This window comes from Cornus florida, unplaced genomic scaffold (assembly GCF_030987335.1).
Source record: "Cornus florida cultivar Cherokee Brave unplaced genomic scaffold, ASM3098733v1 CherokeeBrave_3.0.0_Hap2_Chr11, whole genome shotgun sequence".
Classification (NCBI taxonomy): Eukaryota; Viridiplantae; Streptophyta; class Magnoliopsida; order Cornales; family Cornaceae; genus Cornus; species Cornus florida.
The window spans coordinates 23,281,526-23,300,228 of NW_026775581.1; the positions used below are offsets into that span (position 1 = coordinate 23,281,526).

The 18,703-nt window shown below is 36.7% G+C and overlaps 3 protein-coding genes and 1 non-coding gene across 4 annotated transcripts; 3 read left to right on the forward strand and 1 right to left on the reverse strand.

Moving 5' to 3' along the window:
• Positions 1-2: 2 nt before the first annotated feature.
• On the forward strand, positions 3-734 carry LOC132280884 (putative disease resistance protein RGA4). The gene has a single exon (XM_059782642.1). It carries the CDS (start codon positions 3-5, stop codon positions 732-734), a length of 732 nt encoding a protein of 243 aa, XP_059638625.1.
• A 4-nt stretch (positions 735-738) lies between these two features.
• On the forward strand, positions 739-1,554 carry LOC132280885 (putative disease resistance protein At3g14460). Its single transcript, XM_059782643.1, has one exon. It carries the CDS (start codon positions 739-741, stop codon positions 1,552-1,554), a length of 816 nt encoding a protein of 271 aa, XP_059638626.1.
• Positions 1,555-13,044: 11,490 nt separating this feature from the next.
• Positions 13,045-13,151, reverse strand: LOC132287497 (small nucleolar RNA R71). Its single transcript, XR_009473044.1, has one exon. It is a non-coding gene; the product is annotated as a small nucleolar RNA R71 (small nucleolar RNA).
• A 4,451-nt stretch (positions 13,152-17,602) lies between these two features.
• LOC132280886 (uncharacterized) lies at positions 17,603-17,956 on the forward strand. The gene has a single exon (XM_059782644.1). It carries the CDS (start codon positions 17,603-17,605, stop codon positions 17,954-17,956), a length of 354 nt encoding a protein of 117 aa, XP_059638627.1.
• Positions 17,957-18,703: the final 747 nt, after the last annotated feature.

Genomic DNA, 18,703 nt, shown 5'->3' on the forward strand with positions numbered 1-18,703 from the left:
ACATGCCCGCATGGGAAGAATGGTCATGTTCTATGGGTGTTGAAGAACATGGAAGACAATTCCCTTGCCTCCATGAGCTCAAAATAGTTGGTTGTCCCAAGCTGATTACAGTTTCACTTCTGAGTCTTCCCTCTCTTCAAAAATTAGACTTGGTAAATTATCAGGAGTTGCTACTCAAAAGTATTGTTGATGTGACCTCACTAACAAGCTTAAAGGTTGACCGTATTATAGGACTATCTTACCTTGAGGAAGCATGGGTGCAGTCCTTGGGAGCACTTGAAAGTCTTGAGTTCAGAGAATGCAACCAACCGACGGCTTTGTGGCAAAATGGCAGGGGGGTTACAGAGAATGCAACACAAAAGAATAATCTTGTCGGTCTACGAAGAGTACATGTTGAGTCGTGTCCCCAACTTGTTTCCTTTGGAGAACGATTAGATGAAGAAGGGCCGCCTTGCATTAATCTTCAGGAAATATATATAGGATATTGTGAGAATTTTGAGAAGTTGCCAAATGAACTGAATAACCTCGCGTCTCTCACATCTTTAGAGATTAGTGGGTGTTCGAAATTTGTGCGGTTTCCAAAGGAAGGTGTTCCTCCCACACTCAAATATCTTTCTATCCATCGTTGCAAGGCATTGGAGTCCCTGCCTGATGGAGATCAATTATTGCCCATCATTGAAGTCCTGGCCCACCAACACGTTACCTACCGCCCTCAAGACGCTTTGTATTTATGATGGCATGAATTTGGATAACTTCTCGAAGGTTTCGGAGACGACAATGATGCTACGGCAGGAGGAGGAGGGTTTTAACAACATTAATATGTCAACACTTGAAGTGTTAGAAATCTCAAATTGGCCAAAGGTTGGAAGGTTACTACTTGGGGGGTACAATAATTTCCCTAGTCTCCGTGAACTGAGGATATGGGGTTGCAATGTTGTGGATTCCTTGTCCTTCCTAGAAAGTGGCTTCCCCAACCTCAGATCACTTATTGTCGGTAACTGCGTGAATCTGAGATCATTGACAACCAACCACATTCCTCACAACCTCGAATCCTTAGAAATAACAGATTGTCCATGTCTTGAGTCTTTTCCTCATGCGAATGGGAATTTGCCCCCCAACCTGATTGAAGTTCATATCAGCAGTTGGCAGCAACAACTGAAGCCCTTGTCAGAGTGGGGTCTGCACAGACTCACCTCTCTCCAGAAATTAGAAAGTGGTGGTGGATATCCAGACCTGGTCTCCTTTCCTCATGAGTACTGTCTACTTCCTGCAACTCTAACCACATTAATCATCAAGAATCTGCCAAATCTGGTATCCATATCATCCAAGGGCCTCCAAAATCTCACCTCTCTTCATCATTTAGTCATCACATACTGCTCTAAGCTTCGATCCTTGCCAAAGGAAGGGCTGCCTTCCACGCTTCGAAGTCTTCAGACCAGTAACTGTCCACTTCTTAAAGAACGGTGCTCGGAGGAGGACGAAGGTGACTACTGGCCCAAAATTGCCCACATTCCCCGCGTCGCAATAGAAACCAATTATTTCACTTATGGATAATTCTCCTTGAGGTAAGCTCATGTTTTTATATATATATGGCTCTTCTTATAACATATATATGCTAATCACCACATGTACAGATAACTAACACATGAATTGGATTTCCTGCTCGTCATGCATCAACTGAAAAAAAAAAAAATCAAAAATTTGATTTATTATATTGGAGTATGTGCTGGCTTTATACGAACATAATTCTGCTACTCTTTTGCATGTGGGTGCTAATTTCTACTCCTATCAATTACAGGAGATAACTAATCCCAGATGTATATGAGCATCAGATCATTGTCATTCCATCATGTTGTATTCCTTTCAGACATTGAGCAACTCAAATAAGTGTTATTGTATATCCAGTTTCCAATCCTTTCATTGAAGAACTTGTTTTGGTAACCGAGGATGGTTAATTTGTTCTTTTAAAGGTATTTTCTTCAGCATCACTCTGAGGCACAACTTTTTTTTTTTTTTTCTTCTTGTCCTCTCCATTGACATGGTTTTTGTCTTATATATATTCTTTTCTGAAGATTACCTACCTCTAAAATTGTCTAGTCCATAAACTTAAGTGTCCAACTGAATTTGAGGTTGAACCTTTTTTTTCCATTCTTTCGACTGAATCACGCGCGCACACACATCTATGTATCTGAAATTCCCTCAGCGGTCTATCCAACCATTGTTGTATACTATTTTGCAAAAGATGATCAATAGATAGTCTCGTTGCCCTATCTGCAATGTCTAGTAATAGCTTCCCGAAAACCATATGAAATTGCACTAGTGATGAAGTTCCAGATTAAATCAAGTCCAAAAATGGTGAGGTTGTAATTAACTATAATCTAACTCAGCAGGTGCACGATTATAGTTGTTGCCGAATTGCTGGTAGATGCTATAATTATTATTTTATTTAGAGATTTATTGTTTATTGGTGGTATTTACTTACAGAATTGTCTAGGCCCTGTAGATCTGCAATGAGGCTACCACTCCTATGGCAACACAAAATCCAAGACTATCCTTCTCTTCATCTACCAATGTTATTCCATCTCCCAAGGTTAATAACTTTCTGAAACTCTGTAATGTTGTTAATATGGTTGGAATGTCATGGAGGTTAGAGTTCTATGATTTAGGGTGCCAAAGAAAGGAAACCGTGCATATTTATGATTTAGGGTGCCAAAGAAAGGAGTTGTATTTTTTGCTTGCGAATTTGGCATTATCTTAGTTTTGAAAGTTCTGTATGTGCCTCTGTTTGAAGGAGGAGTGTTTCTAATGAATCTTGCACACGCATGATACTCTTTCACTCTAAATTTTGGAGCTTGCACATGAATCGGTGTCATTTAAACTAAAAGTAATGGCTGATGTATAGATGAGTATTGTAAGATGTCACCAATTTGCTGAACAGTTGAAGCAGATGGTTTGTTGTAACAATGTTGACTTGTTCCAAATGATTTGATCGGATTCAGTTTTCGGAAGTCCAGGAAGGCAACCAAGGTATGACAAAACTAGATTAAGGAAACCCCATTCAGGAAAAAAAACACTAGATTAAGCATTGGCAGTTTATGTTGTTGACTGGAGGCAACCAAGAGTCGAACCATATATTAGTTTTCCTTCCAATGTAAACTTTGTGCTGAATCAAGCCCCTTGCAATTTTTCTCCAACAGCAGGATGACTTGTTTGGAATTGTCATTTTTCGCAAATGAAATCCTGTTTAAGTTTTTATCAAGTAGGGACTTTGGCTGATTCAAAATCACCACGAGAGAGTAAAAGAATGTTATTTGGAAGCATGTTATTTGGTGCATTTAATGACTTTGTTAATGTTTTATTAGCTTGCGGTTCAGCTATATGTTAATTTATTCAATTTTTGTTCTTTTCTTTTTCTTTTTCTTGCTTGCTTCTTATAAAAACCTGTAGATATATTTAAAATATATTGCATTTAGTATGAAGGAACCTTTACAAAATAGACCTTTTTAGATGTTCCAAAATAGTTGGAGATATTGGAATAGGTTTCGCTTGGCCAACTACTTATGCAACGAGTCGTTTATCAACTTCAATTTTACTAACTTAATATATATATATATATGTCATTAGTTTCAATCTTTTCTTTTTCCCTTTTTGGGCAGGTTGCAAATGGAGATGAACGATACTCGCAAGACCACTGAGCAGCTGTAGAGACAAATGATACTTGTAGGATCAGTAAGCAGCTAGTTTCTGATATTTTATCCTATTTTGAATTTTATAATTTGATGCATATTGTACCATGTAAATGGTAATCTTTGACGTTTTGGGATCCATTGGTGTAATTGATATTTTATTTCATTTTGAGCACATTGAATTTAATTTGCTTCATAGATAAATGTAATTTCGGAAGGGGTCTAACGTGATCTTTATTTTATTCTTTAGGCATGGATTTTGTTTTAGAAATTTAAAGTTGAAGCTTTTAGTAGGTGATAATCACTACTACGAATGTAACAAGTACTTGTAGCAGCAGCACAGATGCCCAAGAAGCTGCTGGAACCAACACAAGTAGTTCCTACCATTCCTATGGAATTTGGAATTGCTGTGAAACCACCTTGGTGGTTCCAGCTGCCAAATTTTGGCAATCCAGCAATTTCAAGTTAGTATTTTTCACGTCAGCAATTTAGACTCTCTATGACTCTAAATTTTAGTTATACTATGTGTTCCAATGAAGCGTTTTTAATTTCCAAAAATATTAACCCATGGTGATGGTTTTGGAAATCTACACCACTAACCTATGGTAGCGATCTTTTAACCTATACCTTTCTTGCAGTGTGATTGAATGTCTCGATTGGAGGTTGAAGCAGTGAACAGAAAAGGAACAAATGTTTTTTCAAAGTATCAAAACAGGTATATTACGTAATTACGTTAAACATTTTAGATTCTGTTCTGATTTGAACAAATATACTAGACCATCTAAACATGTTTTGTTTGGATTTAATATAACTGCAATGAGTTGACTTGGGATTTTGACTATTCAACCAAGTCAAATTCATATCGAGTATTCGAGATCAGTTTGGGTATCGTCCCTTGAGTAGGGCTGCAAGGGCGGGCCCAACCCGAATTTACCCAAGCCCAGCTCAAATTTTTACGAAATAGCTTAGGCCCGGACCAAAATAATAAGCCCGGTCAAACCCCACAATCAAGCTCAAGTGTAAGTGACACATAAAATATAAATGGAAACATAACTTATCACAACTCAAACTCAAGACCTTATATTTAATATATTAATTGTAACGAACCAAATCTAGGGATCCGTTAGGTCTATGGATGCAAACCCCACTAAGTCTTAAAGAGGTTTTATGGTCATGAATTATGTTTTGATGAATATCTTGTTTCCATTGGACCATATCTTACAGTTTAGGATTTAGGCTGTTATTTTATATATTTTTTATGAGAAAGTGATGACCATGTTTTTCTTGTCAATACATAAGTGGTAATTATTTCTCTTCAATTTATTATTTTTAAATACAAATTGGGATATGTGGTTTTTTTAATGAAACATGTTCTTGATATGTAATCTATATGTTGAAAGACAATTTGTTTTATTTATTTATTTTTAGAGATGAGTCTCTTGAGTTCATATGTTTTTCATTTCATGATAAAGTGATGATCATGTTTTTCTTGTCAATACATAAGTGATAATTATTTCTCTTGAATTTATTAATTTTAAATGCAAATTGGGACACGTGGTTATTTAATGAAAAATGTTCTTGATGTGTAATTTATATGTTGAAAGACAATTTGATTTATTTATTTATTTATTTTTAGATATGAGTCTCTTGAGTTCATTTGTTTTTCATGTGCACTAGTTCAACTTTGAGAAATTTAATTGAAAATCATTGAGAAGTTGACTAGGTCATATTGCTCATAAAAGTTATAAAGGTTATTGTTTAAAATATATATATATATATATATATATATATATATATATGGAGAGAGAGAGCATGTGTTTTTAAAAAATAATAATAATAAGCATGAAAAGAAAAGAAAAATCAAAATTTGCTGAATATCTTTCCTAAGGAAAATGCTACGTATTGATATTCGTTCAATAGATCTATAAGACTTTGAAGTGGTGTAATTTGAGTAAAAAGAAAGGTAGAGACAAGTCGAAATAAGAAATTGATATCTACTCTTTAGAGTGAAAGCCGCATTATTTAGAAAAATTTGCTCAAAACTATTTTATCTCGATATTTTTTTATCAATATGGTTTAGATAGTTGGTCAATGTGATTTATTGAAATTTGATGAGGTTGGACTGCACACACACATGTATGAACTTGTTAGGCAAATTTCTAAATTTTTATAAAAAGTTGAAAGTTGAATTTCATGTTGTTATTGCATGCATGAAAATTAATTTGATTGAATAATTTGTGATGTTTAAAAATTTCTTGTTTTTAAATTCTTCAGAAATTCTTGGATCTCATGTATGCTTGAAATTCATGAAAATTGCAATCTCATTCTTTTTATTCAAATATCATAAAAATGAAAAAAAAAATATATTTATATTTTCTTTTAATTGGTTCATTTCTTCCTTTTATGTATGGTTTGTTAAATTCTTACAAAAAGGGGATAAGAGGTACTTTATGTTTAAGGGAGAGATATCATGTGTGATTTTGAGCATGATTGGTTATATTTATCTTGTGGATGGAACATGTATTATCTTAGACATTTCTGTTTGGTTTCATTGTTACCATATATCATCATGTTTTTGTGCTTCTTGCTATATCTTATACATAGATGATATTTTTGATCTATTTTTTCTTAATAATTCTCTCTTATTATTTCTTTTCCTTCTTTGTTATGCTTTATTTGTCAATTTGTAACATAAAGGGGAAGAAATGTGCATATTTGAGGGGGAAACTTTCTAGAATTGAGGGGGAGACATATACATTGATATTCACATATTGATATATGTTGTTTATCTTTCTTAATTAAGCTTCATGGGTAGTTTTATTGAGTTAATGTGCATATTACAGGGGGAGAAAACTACAAGTGATGAAGCTTCATATGGTTCAAGAAGAATTCCGCTTTTTATATATTTTTGGATAATCAATGTAATTTACTTTTTCTGCTTGGGTAAATTACATGTTGTCTTAATTGTTTTGTCACGAAATTTTCAAAAGGGGAGATTGTGAGATATAAATTTGTAATTGGCAAATTTTGTTGTCAAAACGAGTCCGATCAAGTTGTAAAGTTTTGGTTCGAATTGTTAATATTCAAGATCGGAAGCGAAATTGAAGAAATTGTCGTGTTCATACTTCATTACACTTCGTGATGATACGAACACCGCATTAAGAAGGTAAGTGAGTGTGTGAGGACACATGCATGGTTTCAATATTAGGTTTTTTAGAAAATTTCCATTTTGCCTAACTTGAACCGATTCAGTCCTACTTGAACCGGTTCAACTTTTGGAAGATTTTTAGCTACGTTCAAGTCTGACCAACTTGAACCGGTTCAACCCCACTTGAGAGCCTTTTTGTGAGATTTTTTTTAATATTTTGCATTGAGAGCATACACATTATACACTCGAGTGATTTAGGGTGTTTTATTATTGTTTATATTTATAAAATTTAATATTATTAATATATATATTTTTTTGGGTCCATGATGGTGGTGAAAATGGTAGATTTTATTCTTATTACTTTTTTTTCTCTATTCATGTGCACTTTTTTAATTTTCATGTGTGAAAAGAAAAGAAAGAAAGAGTATTCTAAGAGAAAAAAAACTAGAAATATGATAGTTCTCAACCTAGTTGAAGGAAGATGGTACTCTCTTCTAAAGGAGTAGTACTAATGCACTTTTGTGAGGGTTGTAAATGGGCTAAAACAGTGGAGATCACTCCAATAGCAAGTGGTGTTCGACCCACAATTTTGATCCGATTAATATAGAAAAAGATAAACTTGTTGATAACAATTATAGACTGATATACTGATATGATAATAATTAATAGATACTGTTTACACCATAAATATTTTCCGGCTAGAAAGGTTTGTCGTGGCCAATCCCATTGGAAAGGTGATATGTAAAAGCGCAATCATGAAGTAACATGTGGCTTCATCAAATGAAGCCATTTGGTACAAGATCTGCAGTTGGAAAGATGTGGACTTTCTAAGGGGACACGTGGCAAACATCTGGAAAGCCATGTGTACCTTTGACCTAGTCATCAAGAATGATAACTCCCCCACTCTTATAATATCTCCTAATTTGTAGGAGTCACTCCAAGAATAAGGTAACCACTTGCCTTATTTAGATGAAGAGGTTGCTAAAAATCAGCAAAGTGGGCTAAAAATATGATGCATTTACCAAAGAAAGATGAGGAAAATGTGGAACACGTGGCATGATCTGGGCCTTCCAGATAGAATTTCTCAACTGCTGGAACTGCTATCTTTCCATCTGGGCAGTTATAAAATGTGGGATAAGGCCTAAAAACATGCATTCAACCGCCAAAGTCCACTATTTATCAGTTATAAATCATGGGAAAACATGTTCTTACATGTGTCAACACTATGAGAAGACTAAGGAAGACATGGGGCACGTGGCAAGATCCACACCTTCCAGGTGGAAGTTCTTAACTGCTGCTGTGACTGCTGCATTTCCATCTGGGCAGTTCCAGAACGTGGGAGAAGGCTTGCAAGCATATATTCAACTAGCAAGTCCATTATCTATCAGTTATAAGTCATAGGAGAATATGGTTTTACACTTGGCAACATTTAGAGAAGGTTGAAAGATCATGGGACACATGGCAGTCTCAGATTTGGCCACGTGGAAGTTGCTGAAGCTGCCACATCAAGCTGTACATGCATAGAAAGCTCTATAAATAGAACACTTATGTTTCACTTGCAAAACTTGTTCAACACACACAACCAACAGCACTTCAATTACTTTACATTCATGTAATGCACTTTCAATATGTTTAATTCAAGTCTTGCACTTATTATTCCTACTTTCCAGCACTTTACTTTGAAGTCCTGCACTTTCAATACTGCTTTCCTTTCCACTAGCCATAGTTCAGTCTGAAAGTCTTTTTTCCAAGGCAAAAAGAACCTTTGAAGGTGGTAATTCCAGTCCTTCATTCAATCGCTCGATCCCTACAATCTCCTACTAGATAGTTGTTCGGATATCCACTTTAGAACGACAGCAGTTCCTGGTACGCCCGACGTCCACTCCTAATTTCCATTCATCTGGAAAGTGGAACCACGATTTTTAGGAGCCGAACATTATTGGCACACCCGGTGGGATATTCTAGACAGACTGTTCAATGGCCGGTGGAAGAAGGCAAAGCAAGTCTGTCCAAGACCATGCCGAACTAGAAGAGATGCAAGCCAGTGAACTTCCAGTGGAAAGTTCACGATTCGCACCTGATGAAAATGATATGGTGGAAAAATTTGCTCAAACAATGGCAAATGGACCCATCATGGACAACATCCGTATATTGGCAATGCAACAAGATAGGTTTACGCAAGACCAAGCTAGAGTCGCCCAAGACTTAGCCAGAGTTGCCCAAGACCAGTCTAAAGCTAGTCAAGACCATGCAAAAGCCGCTCTTACTAACGAGCGGAAGTTAGAAGAAATGGTAGACCGAATCTCTCAAAGGTTCGAGTCTATGTTGGAACAGTCCCTTGGTGGCTTGACTCAAGGTTTGGCCCCTCGGCCAAACAACTCTGAAAGGTCTCAACAGTCGGCCTTCCAAGTTAGTAGGTCGGCCACATTGTTGAAGGAAGTTCCTCTTAGCAAAACATGCAGGGCCGTTCCCTCTAACCCAGCAGTAGGTGCAGTCTTTTCCAATGGCATAGACCTACATTCCAGCTACACCTGTGACCATTCCAATGGCACAGACTCACATTCTGGCTGCCCCTGTGATCGCTCCAGTGGCACAGATGACTGTTCCACAAGTGGCACCCATTCCAACTACACAACAAGTTCAGAATCTTCCACCTATGGCATTTCTACAGCAGACTTGGCATGATCAACTTGGCCAACCATGGCCATTTAACATTACTCAAGCACAACAGAATGTTCCACCTGTGAACATTCAGCTAACCGCACCTGTTCCAGCAAGGCCACCCATGGTCAGTCCAATGGCGGTTGAGGGGCAACCTTTTTCCAAGGGAGTCACTTCTTGACCAAGGAGGAAGGAACCGTGGCAGGAACAACTATGTTGATGCCAACCCACTGCCTATGGCGGGTGGGGGGCATCAAGTGGCCAACCCTCCTCAAGGTTGGCCAGACAACAACCTTCCACAGCCTGCGGCACTTGATAGGGGCCAATTTGCAGAATTCCTTCAACAGGAATTTGGCCTAACTCAAAGCGGTGGAAGGCCAATTTACAGAAAACCCTATCCAGAATTCATTGATGAAGTTGAGTTCCCAAGGAATTTCAGAATTCCGGAGTTTGCAACGTTTAATGGAGAGGGCGAACAGTCTACATTGGAACATATCAGCAGGTTTACTGTCCAATGTGGAGAAGCAGCAGCCAATCTGATAAGTGCTTAAATGTTGCACATTTTAGCATCTAAACTAGGGTATTTTAGTCTTTGCATTTATCTTATTTTCATGTTTTAGTTCTGATTTATGTTTTTGTCAATTTCAGGTCAATAAAGTTCAAATGGACTAATTTCGGTTTATTAAAGCCTTTTTGGAGACAAATAAAGACATTTGGAAAAAGTTCAGAAAATGGCACGAAGAGGCTACAACCATTGTTCGTATAGTGTGCTCATCCTTCAAAAGTGGTCAATTCTACATCTTTTGGGCCTTTAATGATGTTCCCAAAGATCAAGAAGTAAACGGATTAGCCCGGGGCCAAAATGGAGCTAAAATGGTGCTTAAAGGAGATTTCCAACACCTGGGGATCAATCCCCAGAGTGGGGGATCGATCCCCCACTATTCACAGAACTAAAAATGCCCTTTGGGGATCGATCCCCAAGGCTAGAAGATCGATCCCCCAGCCCCTGGCAGCATTACGGGATTTTGTCTTTTGGGTTTATTTATTTATTTTTTTTAACTATTGGGCTTAAATAGAGTTTGTTTCTTAAGGGAAATAGGCCCATTATTTTTAGGGTTAGTTTTTTTATTAGTTTAGAGAGTTTTATTTTTATTAAGGGAGGGATTAAGAAGTTTGATATTCTGTATCGTATTATTATCGCTCTCTCTGGAAAACACGAAGAGGAGAAAAAATGTTAGGGTTCTTGAGAAAAGTTCAGAGAAGAAGAAGAGGAGCTAGATGAATCAAAGGATGGGGCTTGTTGACATCTTGCATCCATCAACCATGAGTGGCTAATTCTTCAACTTAGGGTTGGATAAACCCTAAGCATGTAACCTAAACTTTCTCTCTTTTTACTATTTTGGGGATTTAATTTATGTAATTTTTGTTGTAGCCTTGGTATATATATAATAATTCTTTCAATTGATTATCTTTGTCAATCTCATATTGTCTTATATGTTTTTGAATGATAATTGATCTTTACACTTGATTTCTTTGTGAATTAAATCATGTGATGGCTATGCATTGTATTAATTTGATGTAATTGTGTTCTAATTTGATGAAAATTACTTATATTAGATGGGTTGTACTACACAATTAGGTTAATGTCTAGTTTAAATAGTTTAATTTCAGGTTCGGTTAATTTAAGGTCAATTAGTTAATTGTAATTTAATTATTGGGTAAGTAGACAATCCATACAATTGTTTGAAATCCATACTTATTGTTACAATTACATATCTTCTAGATTAATGTGTGTTAAATTTGTAACTTGAATTGATGAATCATGCTTTGAATTGGTGAATTGCATTACACTTAGTTTAATTGTCATTAGGTAGTTAATTCATGCTTGAAATTGATGGTTTACACTTTTCATTACAATTATTAGCCACATATAGATTACATAGTATTATTTCCCCAATTAGTTGAAAGTTAGTGAGTTAGGGAATGTGCTTAGTGGTGAATCCTACACCCTAAGTCTCTTTCCAATCTCTTAAACTCTATTTCTTTATTACAATCATTTAGTTTAAAATTAGTTTTAATCACAAATAAAACCCTTTTTAGCAATCACATAAGCACTAAAGTAGAATTCAATTCTGAAAAACCTATAATTGTTTAGATCTCTAGGGACGATCCCTGCTCACTTCATACTCCATAGTAGAAATGTTTAGTGGCTTTATAAATTTTAAAATATGGTGCCCACTTGACATTATTTCTAAACTTAAAGTGTTGTGCATTATTTTGTGCAAACGCTCGGTCGCACCATAGTTTTGGCGCCGGTGCCGGGGATCTAACGGTTTTAAATAATTAAATTAGACATTAGTTCTTTGTTGATTGTCTACTTTTAAGTCATTTTAATTTTAATTTTATTTTTTTATTTGATTTGTCAATTAGATACTTGAAGCAAAGTGGAGCAAACGCTGAACTTAGAAGCAATTAAAAAAAATTTGAAGTTGCTTAAGGACCATCTGTAAGTTCTCTTTAATTTTAGTACTTTAATTGTATACCAATTTGCATGCTTTGGATAGCCCAAATGGAGGCTTAAATTGAGTGGTTTTATTTTTAAGTCCAAGCACACCTTCTTGTAGAAGGCATCGGCCCGTGTGGAGGCATTTATTTGTTTTAACTGCATTGATATTATTGAGGAGTTTGGGAACATCGTATGTGGATGTTAAAATTTTGAAGTGTTGGTGTGTTGACTTATTCTAGTGCATGCATGGTCGTAGATCACTTAATCGTCCTCTTGGTCCTGTAAATCAAAATCTCGAAGTTTTCCTTCGGCGTTTAAGAGGTAGTACTAGGAATAGTCATCCTAATCTTCTAAATTTTGATTTTCCATCACCTTTAATGGAAGACCCAATAGATTCAATTGAAGATCCCATTGTAGATCTTGGTTATGTGGATCATAACGGTGTACACCACCTACCACAAGTTCATATTGTGGATCCTCAAGGTGTGCATCCACCCTTGGGAATGGCACAACCAGTTAATCATGCGGTGCAACAACCTAATCTAGGGATGCCAAGGCTAAATGTTGTTCCCCCAATTGGTGAGCAACAACAATATGTTCAAATGGCATACCCTCAACAAGGTCAAATGGCATACAATCTGCAAGGTCGAATGTCATATCCTCTTCTCAATCCTCTCAATCCTCCAATGGTCCTTAAGGATCGTTACACTCCAAATCAATATAATACACCCACTTGCATTCAATTGCCAAATTTTCGTGCTCATCATTATGAGATTAAGGCTTCTACCATTAACATGTGCCCCCTTTTCTATGGGTTGAGCAATGAAGAGTCTTATAAACATTTAGATGAGTTCTTGGAAGTTTGTTCCACTGTAAAAATCACGGATGTTCCGGAAGAAGTCCTAAAAATGAAACTTTTCCCTTTCACTCTTCGGGATAAAGCTAAATATTGGTTTAACAACTTGCGGCCAAATACAATCACCTCTTGGGCACAATTGCAACAAGAGTTCCTAAAGAAGTATTACCCCGCAAGTCGAACTGATGCCATGAGAATTTCCATTCGTGAATTTAAACAACAAGAAGGAGAACCCTTTCATGAAACATGGGAACGTTTGAATAACTTGCCATGGAAGTGTCCACATCATGACATTCCTAAGTGGTAATTAGTTCAATGTTTCTTTTCAAGTTTATCCGATGCCAATAAGGGCATTGTTGATGCTTTTTAGAGTGGAAGCTACATAGAAAGAAATGAAGATGAAATTTGGCTTCTTTTCAAAAAAATGAGTGAAAACTCAATGCATAGATCTTCATTTTCTAGGGGTGGTCACCTAGCAAATGTGGGAGGAAAGAAAGCTCTAAATCAAATAGACTCTTCCATGGAAATTACCGCTGAGGTCAAAAATCTTACTCAAAGGTTTGATACATTCCTTTTGAATCAAGGACCGGCAATTCAATCTTATCCTCATCATTCCAATGAAATGTGCATAACTTGTTCTAGTTACACTCACCATACTTCAAATTGTCCTCTTGGACAAATAATCCCAAGAGAGCCTCAAAAACAAGCAAATGCCGCTTTCATTTATCAAGGGAACAACCCTTATTCTAATACTTACAATCCGGGGTGGAAAAATCATCCCAACTTTGCATGGAGAAATCAAGGAGACGATGCAAACCCTCCTCAAACTCAAGGTTACCAAGCAAAGTATATTCCCCCACATCTTCAAAATCTAAATCAGAATTCTCAAGGTTACTGTCCTTCATTCTATCCTCAGAATGTGAATCAATACTCTCATCCTCAAGCATCAAATTCTCAATCTTACTCTAATCCAAATCAAGCGCCTCCTAAGAGTCCCGCTTTTGAGGACAAGGTCTTGTAAGCCTTAGGTGATCTTCGAAAAGATAATCAATTGTTTCATTCTCACTCTCAATTAATTGCAAAGCTTGAAGCTTAAATCGGGCAATTAGCTAATTCTTTAAATGTGAGAGAGAAAGGTAAGTTGCCTAGTCAAACTAAAACCAATCCTAAGGGGTAATTTATGGCACAAGCAAGTCCTTCATCGTAATTTTCTGAAAATGAGCAAGTTCAAGCTATTAGTACCTTGAGGAGTGGTAGGAAAGTGGATAATAAGGTAGAGGTACCTAAGGAGGATAGTGAACTGAAGCAACCAAGTGGTAGCATCCGTCCCATTCCAAATCCTATTCATATTTTTTTGGATGCTAGTGGTTCCAAAAAGGAAATTCCTTCATCTTCATCATCATCTCCCCAATTAGAGAAGCTTTATGAGCCAAAAGCTCCATTTCCTCAAGCTTTGAGAGAGACTTCATCATTTGGGAGACAAGAAGGAAAAATTCATGATATGATGGAAGTGTTCAAACAAGTAAAAATCAATCTTCCTCTTCTAGGTGCAATTAGGCAAATTCCACCATATGCAAAGTTCTTGAAGGACTTGTGCACACAAAAGAGGAAGAGCAAAGGAAGGGACCTTAAGAAAGTGCTTTTAACGGAACAAGTGAGTTCCATCATTATGTCTAACACTCCTCCTAAGTTCAAGGATCCGGGTGCTCCAACCCTTTCTTGTGTTATTAGAAACCAAGAGGTTCGTAGAGCTCTCCTTGATTTAGGTGCAAGTGTTAATCTTATTCCATACTCTGTTTACTTGTAATTAGGATTAGGGACTTGAAGCCAACATCGATAGTAATCCAACTAGCCGACAGATCAATTAAAAAACCGAGGGGAATTGTTGAGGACATCTTGATTAAGGTTGATAAATTTTATTTGCCGGTTGATTTGTGGTACTTGATACTGAGCCAGTCCCTGATTTCACCAATCACATTCCAGTTATCCTAGGAAGACCATTTCTTGCCACTGCCAATGCCACCATTAATTGTAGATCTGGCATTATGGACATCTCTTTTGGCAACATGATGGTTAAACTTAATGTTTTCAATGCGAGTCAACATCCCACAGATGAAGACGAGTGTTTCCTAGTGGATATTTTGGATGAAACCATAGAGGAGACTCTTCCCTCTATTCTATCTAAGGACACTCTTAAGGCGTGCCTTTGTGAAATGTTTGAAAGTTGTGGTTTTGACACAGAAGGATCCATAAGTGAGGTGAATGCTTTGATGGACTCTGTGGCCACTTTGGATTTCCCACCTTAGAAAAGCAAGAAAGAACATCTTCCTTCACTCTCTAGTACTCCACCAGTTCCTTCTCTCATCTCTCCTCCTACTCTTGAGCTAAAGCCTTTTCCATCAAATCTGAAATACACCTTCTTAGGCCTAAAAGAGACTCTTCCGGTCATTATTGCTTCAAATCTTGAAAATGACCAAGAGAATGATCTTTTGGAAGTGCTTAAAGCTAATAAAGAAGCCATTAGATGGAGTGTGGCTGACCTTAAAGGCATTGATCCTTCTATTTTTATGCATCGTATACACATGGAAGATGATGAAAAGCCATTTAGGGATGCTCAAATGAGATTGAACCCAAATATGAAGGAAGTTGTCAAGAAGGAGGTTGTGAAACTTCTAGATATGGGAATCATATATCCTATCTCTGATTCCAAGTGGGTTAGGCCAACTCAAGTGGTTCCCAAAAAGTCAGGAATCACAGTTATTGAAAATGCTAAGGGTGATCTCATTTCAAAACGCACCGCCACTTCGTGGTGTGTTTGCATAGATTACCGAAAGCTGAATTCCGCCACTAGGAAGGAGCAGGGCAACAATACTATTACTTCATAGATGGTTACTTGGGGTACAATCAAGTGGCCCTAGATCCATTGGATCAAGAAAAGACCACATTCACATGTCCCTTCGATACATTTGCTTATCGACGGATGCCTTTTGGATTGTGTAATGCTCCTGCCACTTTCCAAAGGTGTATGATGTCAATTTTTTCGGACATGGTGGAGAAGTATTTAGAAGTCTTCATGGATAACTTCTCAGTTTTTGGATCCTCATTTGATTCATGTCTCCAAAATCTCAAAACAGTGCTTCAAAGATGTCGTGAGACTAATCTTGTGTTAAGTTGGGAAAAGAGCCATTTCATGGTTCAAGAAGGAATCGTGCTTGGACATGTCATTTCTAAAAGAGGAATAGAAGTAGATAGAGCGAAAGTTGAGTTGATTTCCGAATTGTCTCCACTTACTACGGTGAGAGAAATCCGCTCCTTTCTAGGACATGCCAGTTTTTATCGCCGGTTCATCAAAGACTTTAGCAAAATTGCTAGACCCTTGTGTAACCTTCTTGCTAAGGAGACTCCATTTATCTTTGATGAAGCATGCCTAAATGCTTTTCATCAACTTCGCACTCTTCTATCATCTGCTCCCATCATACAACCTCCAAATTAGTCCTTACCATTTGAGATTATGTGTGATGCTTCCGACTTCGCAATGGGTGTTGTTTTGGAGCAAAAGGTAGGTAAACTACCATATGCTATATACTATGCGAGTAAGACTTTCTCAGTTGCCCAATTGAACTATTCTACCACCGAGAAAGAATTACTTGCCGTAGTATATGCCCTTGATAAATTTCGGCCATATCTCTTAGGATCCAAGGTAATTGTGTTTTCCGATCATGTCACAACTTTTAATGAAAAAGGAAACCAAACCTCGCTTGATAAGATGGATCCTACTTCTTCAAGAATTTGACTTTGAAATCAAGGACAAAAAGGGCTCCGACAATGTCGTTGCCGATCATCTATCTAGATTAATGGTTAAATCTTCTCCAAATCTTGAAATTCATGAATCATTTCCAGATGAACAACTCTTTCAAATCTCAAATGGGACGTTGCCTTGGTTCGCCGACATTGTTAACTATCTTGTAACCGGCAAACTTCCCATTACGTGGTCAAAACAAGAAAAGGACCGATTCTTTGCTAACATCCGAAAATACTATTGGGAAGATCCCATTCTGTTTCGTTATTGCTCGGGTCAAATCATAAAGAGATGTGTGCCGGAAAGTGAAGTTCCGAGCGTCCTTGTGTTTTGTCACACACTTGCTTGTGGTGGGCATTTCAATGGAAAAAAAGACCGCTTTAAAGGTTCTTCAAAGTGGGCTCTTCTGGCCCCAAGAGAGACATGATGCCCTTAACTTCAGTCTTCGTTGTTGAAATCTTCGATGTATGGGACATAGACTTTATGGGACCATTCCCAATGTCTTATGGCTTTCAATACATCCTCGTTGCCGTTGATTATGTTTCAAAGTGGGTTGAGGCTTGTGTTACTAAAACGAATGACCACTCCATGGTAATTGCACTCGTTAAATCAAATATCTTTGCTCGTTTTGGTATGCTAAAGGCTATGATAAGTGATGGAGGAAAATATTTCTGTAATCAATTCTTGAAGCAACTTTTCTTGAAATACTCTGTCACATATAAAGTAGCCACTCCTTACCATCCCTAAACAAGTGGGCAAGTCGAGGTGTCAAATAGGGAAATCAAGCATATTCTTGAGAAAACTGTCAATCCGACCCGAAAAGATTGGTCAAGAAAATTGAACGATGCTATGTGGGCTTATCGGACAGTTTACAAGACTCCAATAGGCATGTCTTCATATAGACTTATTTATGGAAAGCCTTGTCATCTTCCGGTGGGCAATAAAAATGCTCAAGTTTGATCTTGAAAAGGCTGGACAGGACTGTTTGCTCGAACTCAATGAGTTAGAAGAATTGAGAAATGAAGCCCATGATAGTTCAAAAATCTACAAGGAAAGGACAAAAACATTTCTTGATAAACATATTGTGAAAAAGTCCTTTGAGGCCGGTCAAAAGGTTTGGTTATTCAACTTTAGGCTCAAATTCTTCCCTGGAAAGCTTCAAACCAAATGGGAAGGCCCTTCTCAAATCATCTCTGTCTCACCTCATGGGGCGGTTGAACTTAAAAATCCAAAAGATGAAGGGACTTTCAAAGTTAATGGTCAAAGGCTTAAACCATACATTGATGGACAAGCTCTTTAAAGAAATGTGGAATCCGCCCTCTTGGTAGATCCCATTTACTTTGAAGATTAAGAGCATCTCACGCCTTTCTAGCTACGTTAAACACTAGTTGTATCGAGTTTCTCCTTCGTTACATTTTAATTTCCATTTTATTATTATTTTATTTTATTTTATTTTTCTTTTTCCTTTTGTACATTTATGCATTTTTAAATTCAAAAAGAAAAAAAAAAAAGTAACAAAAAATAAAAATTTGTAAATGGGTAATATGGGTTAGTGTTTGATTTTTTTTCTATTTTATTATTATTTTTTTTATTATTTTTATATATATTTCATGTTAGTTTTGCTTTATTCAAAAACATAAAAAATTAAAAAATTAAAAAAAAAGAGTAAAAAATAGAACTAGTTCGTATAAGTTGTTTTGTGATTTTATTTCAATATTATTTATTATTTTTATTTTATTTTATTTTATTTATATTTTATTTTAATATATATAGTATTTTTAATTTTGTTTTAAAAAAAATAAATAAATAAAAAAGATCTATTCTCAAAATGGGTGGGAGATCGTTGAGACTAACATAAAAAAGGCTCATGGGGATCCATCCCCCAACCAGGGGGATCAATCTCCAACGACTTTCTCACGTTACACAGTCAAGGGAAACTTTTTTTTTTTTTTGGTATAAAATTGTCAATCCCTTGCTTAGGGTGATCCAACCCCTTAACCTTGCCCTTACTATCTCTCTCTCTCTCTCGCCTCCATTCACTACCCAA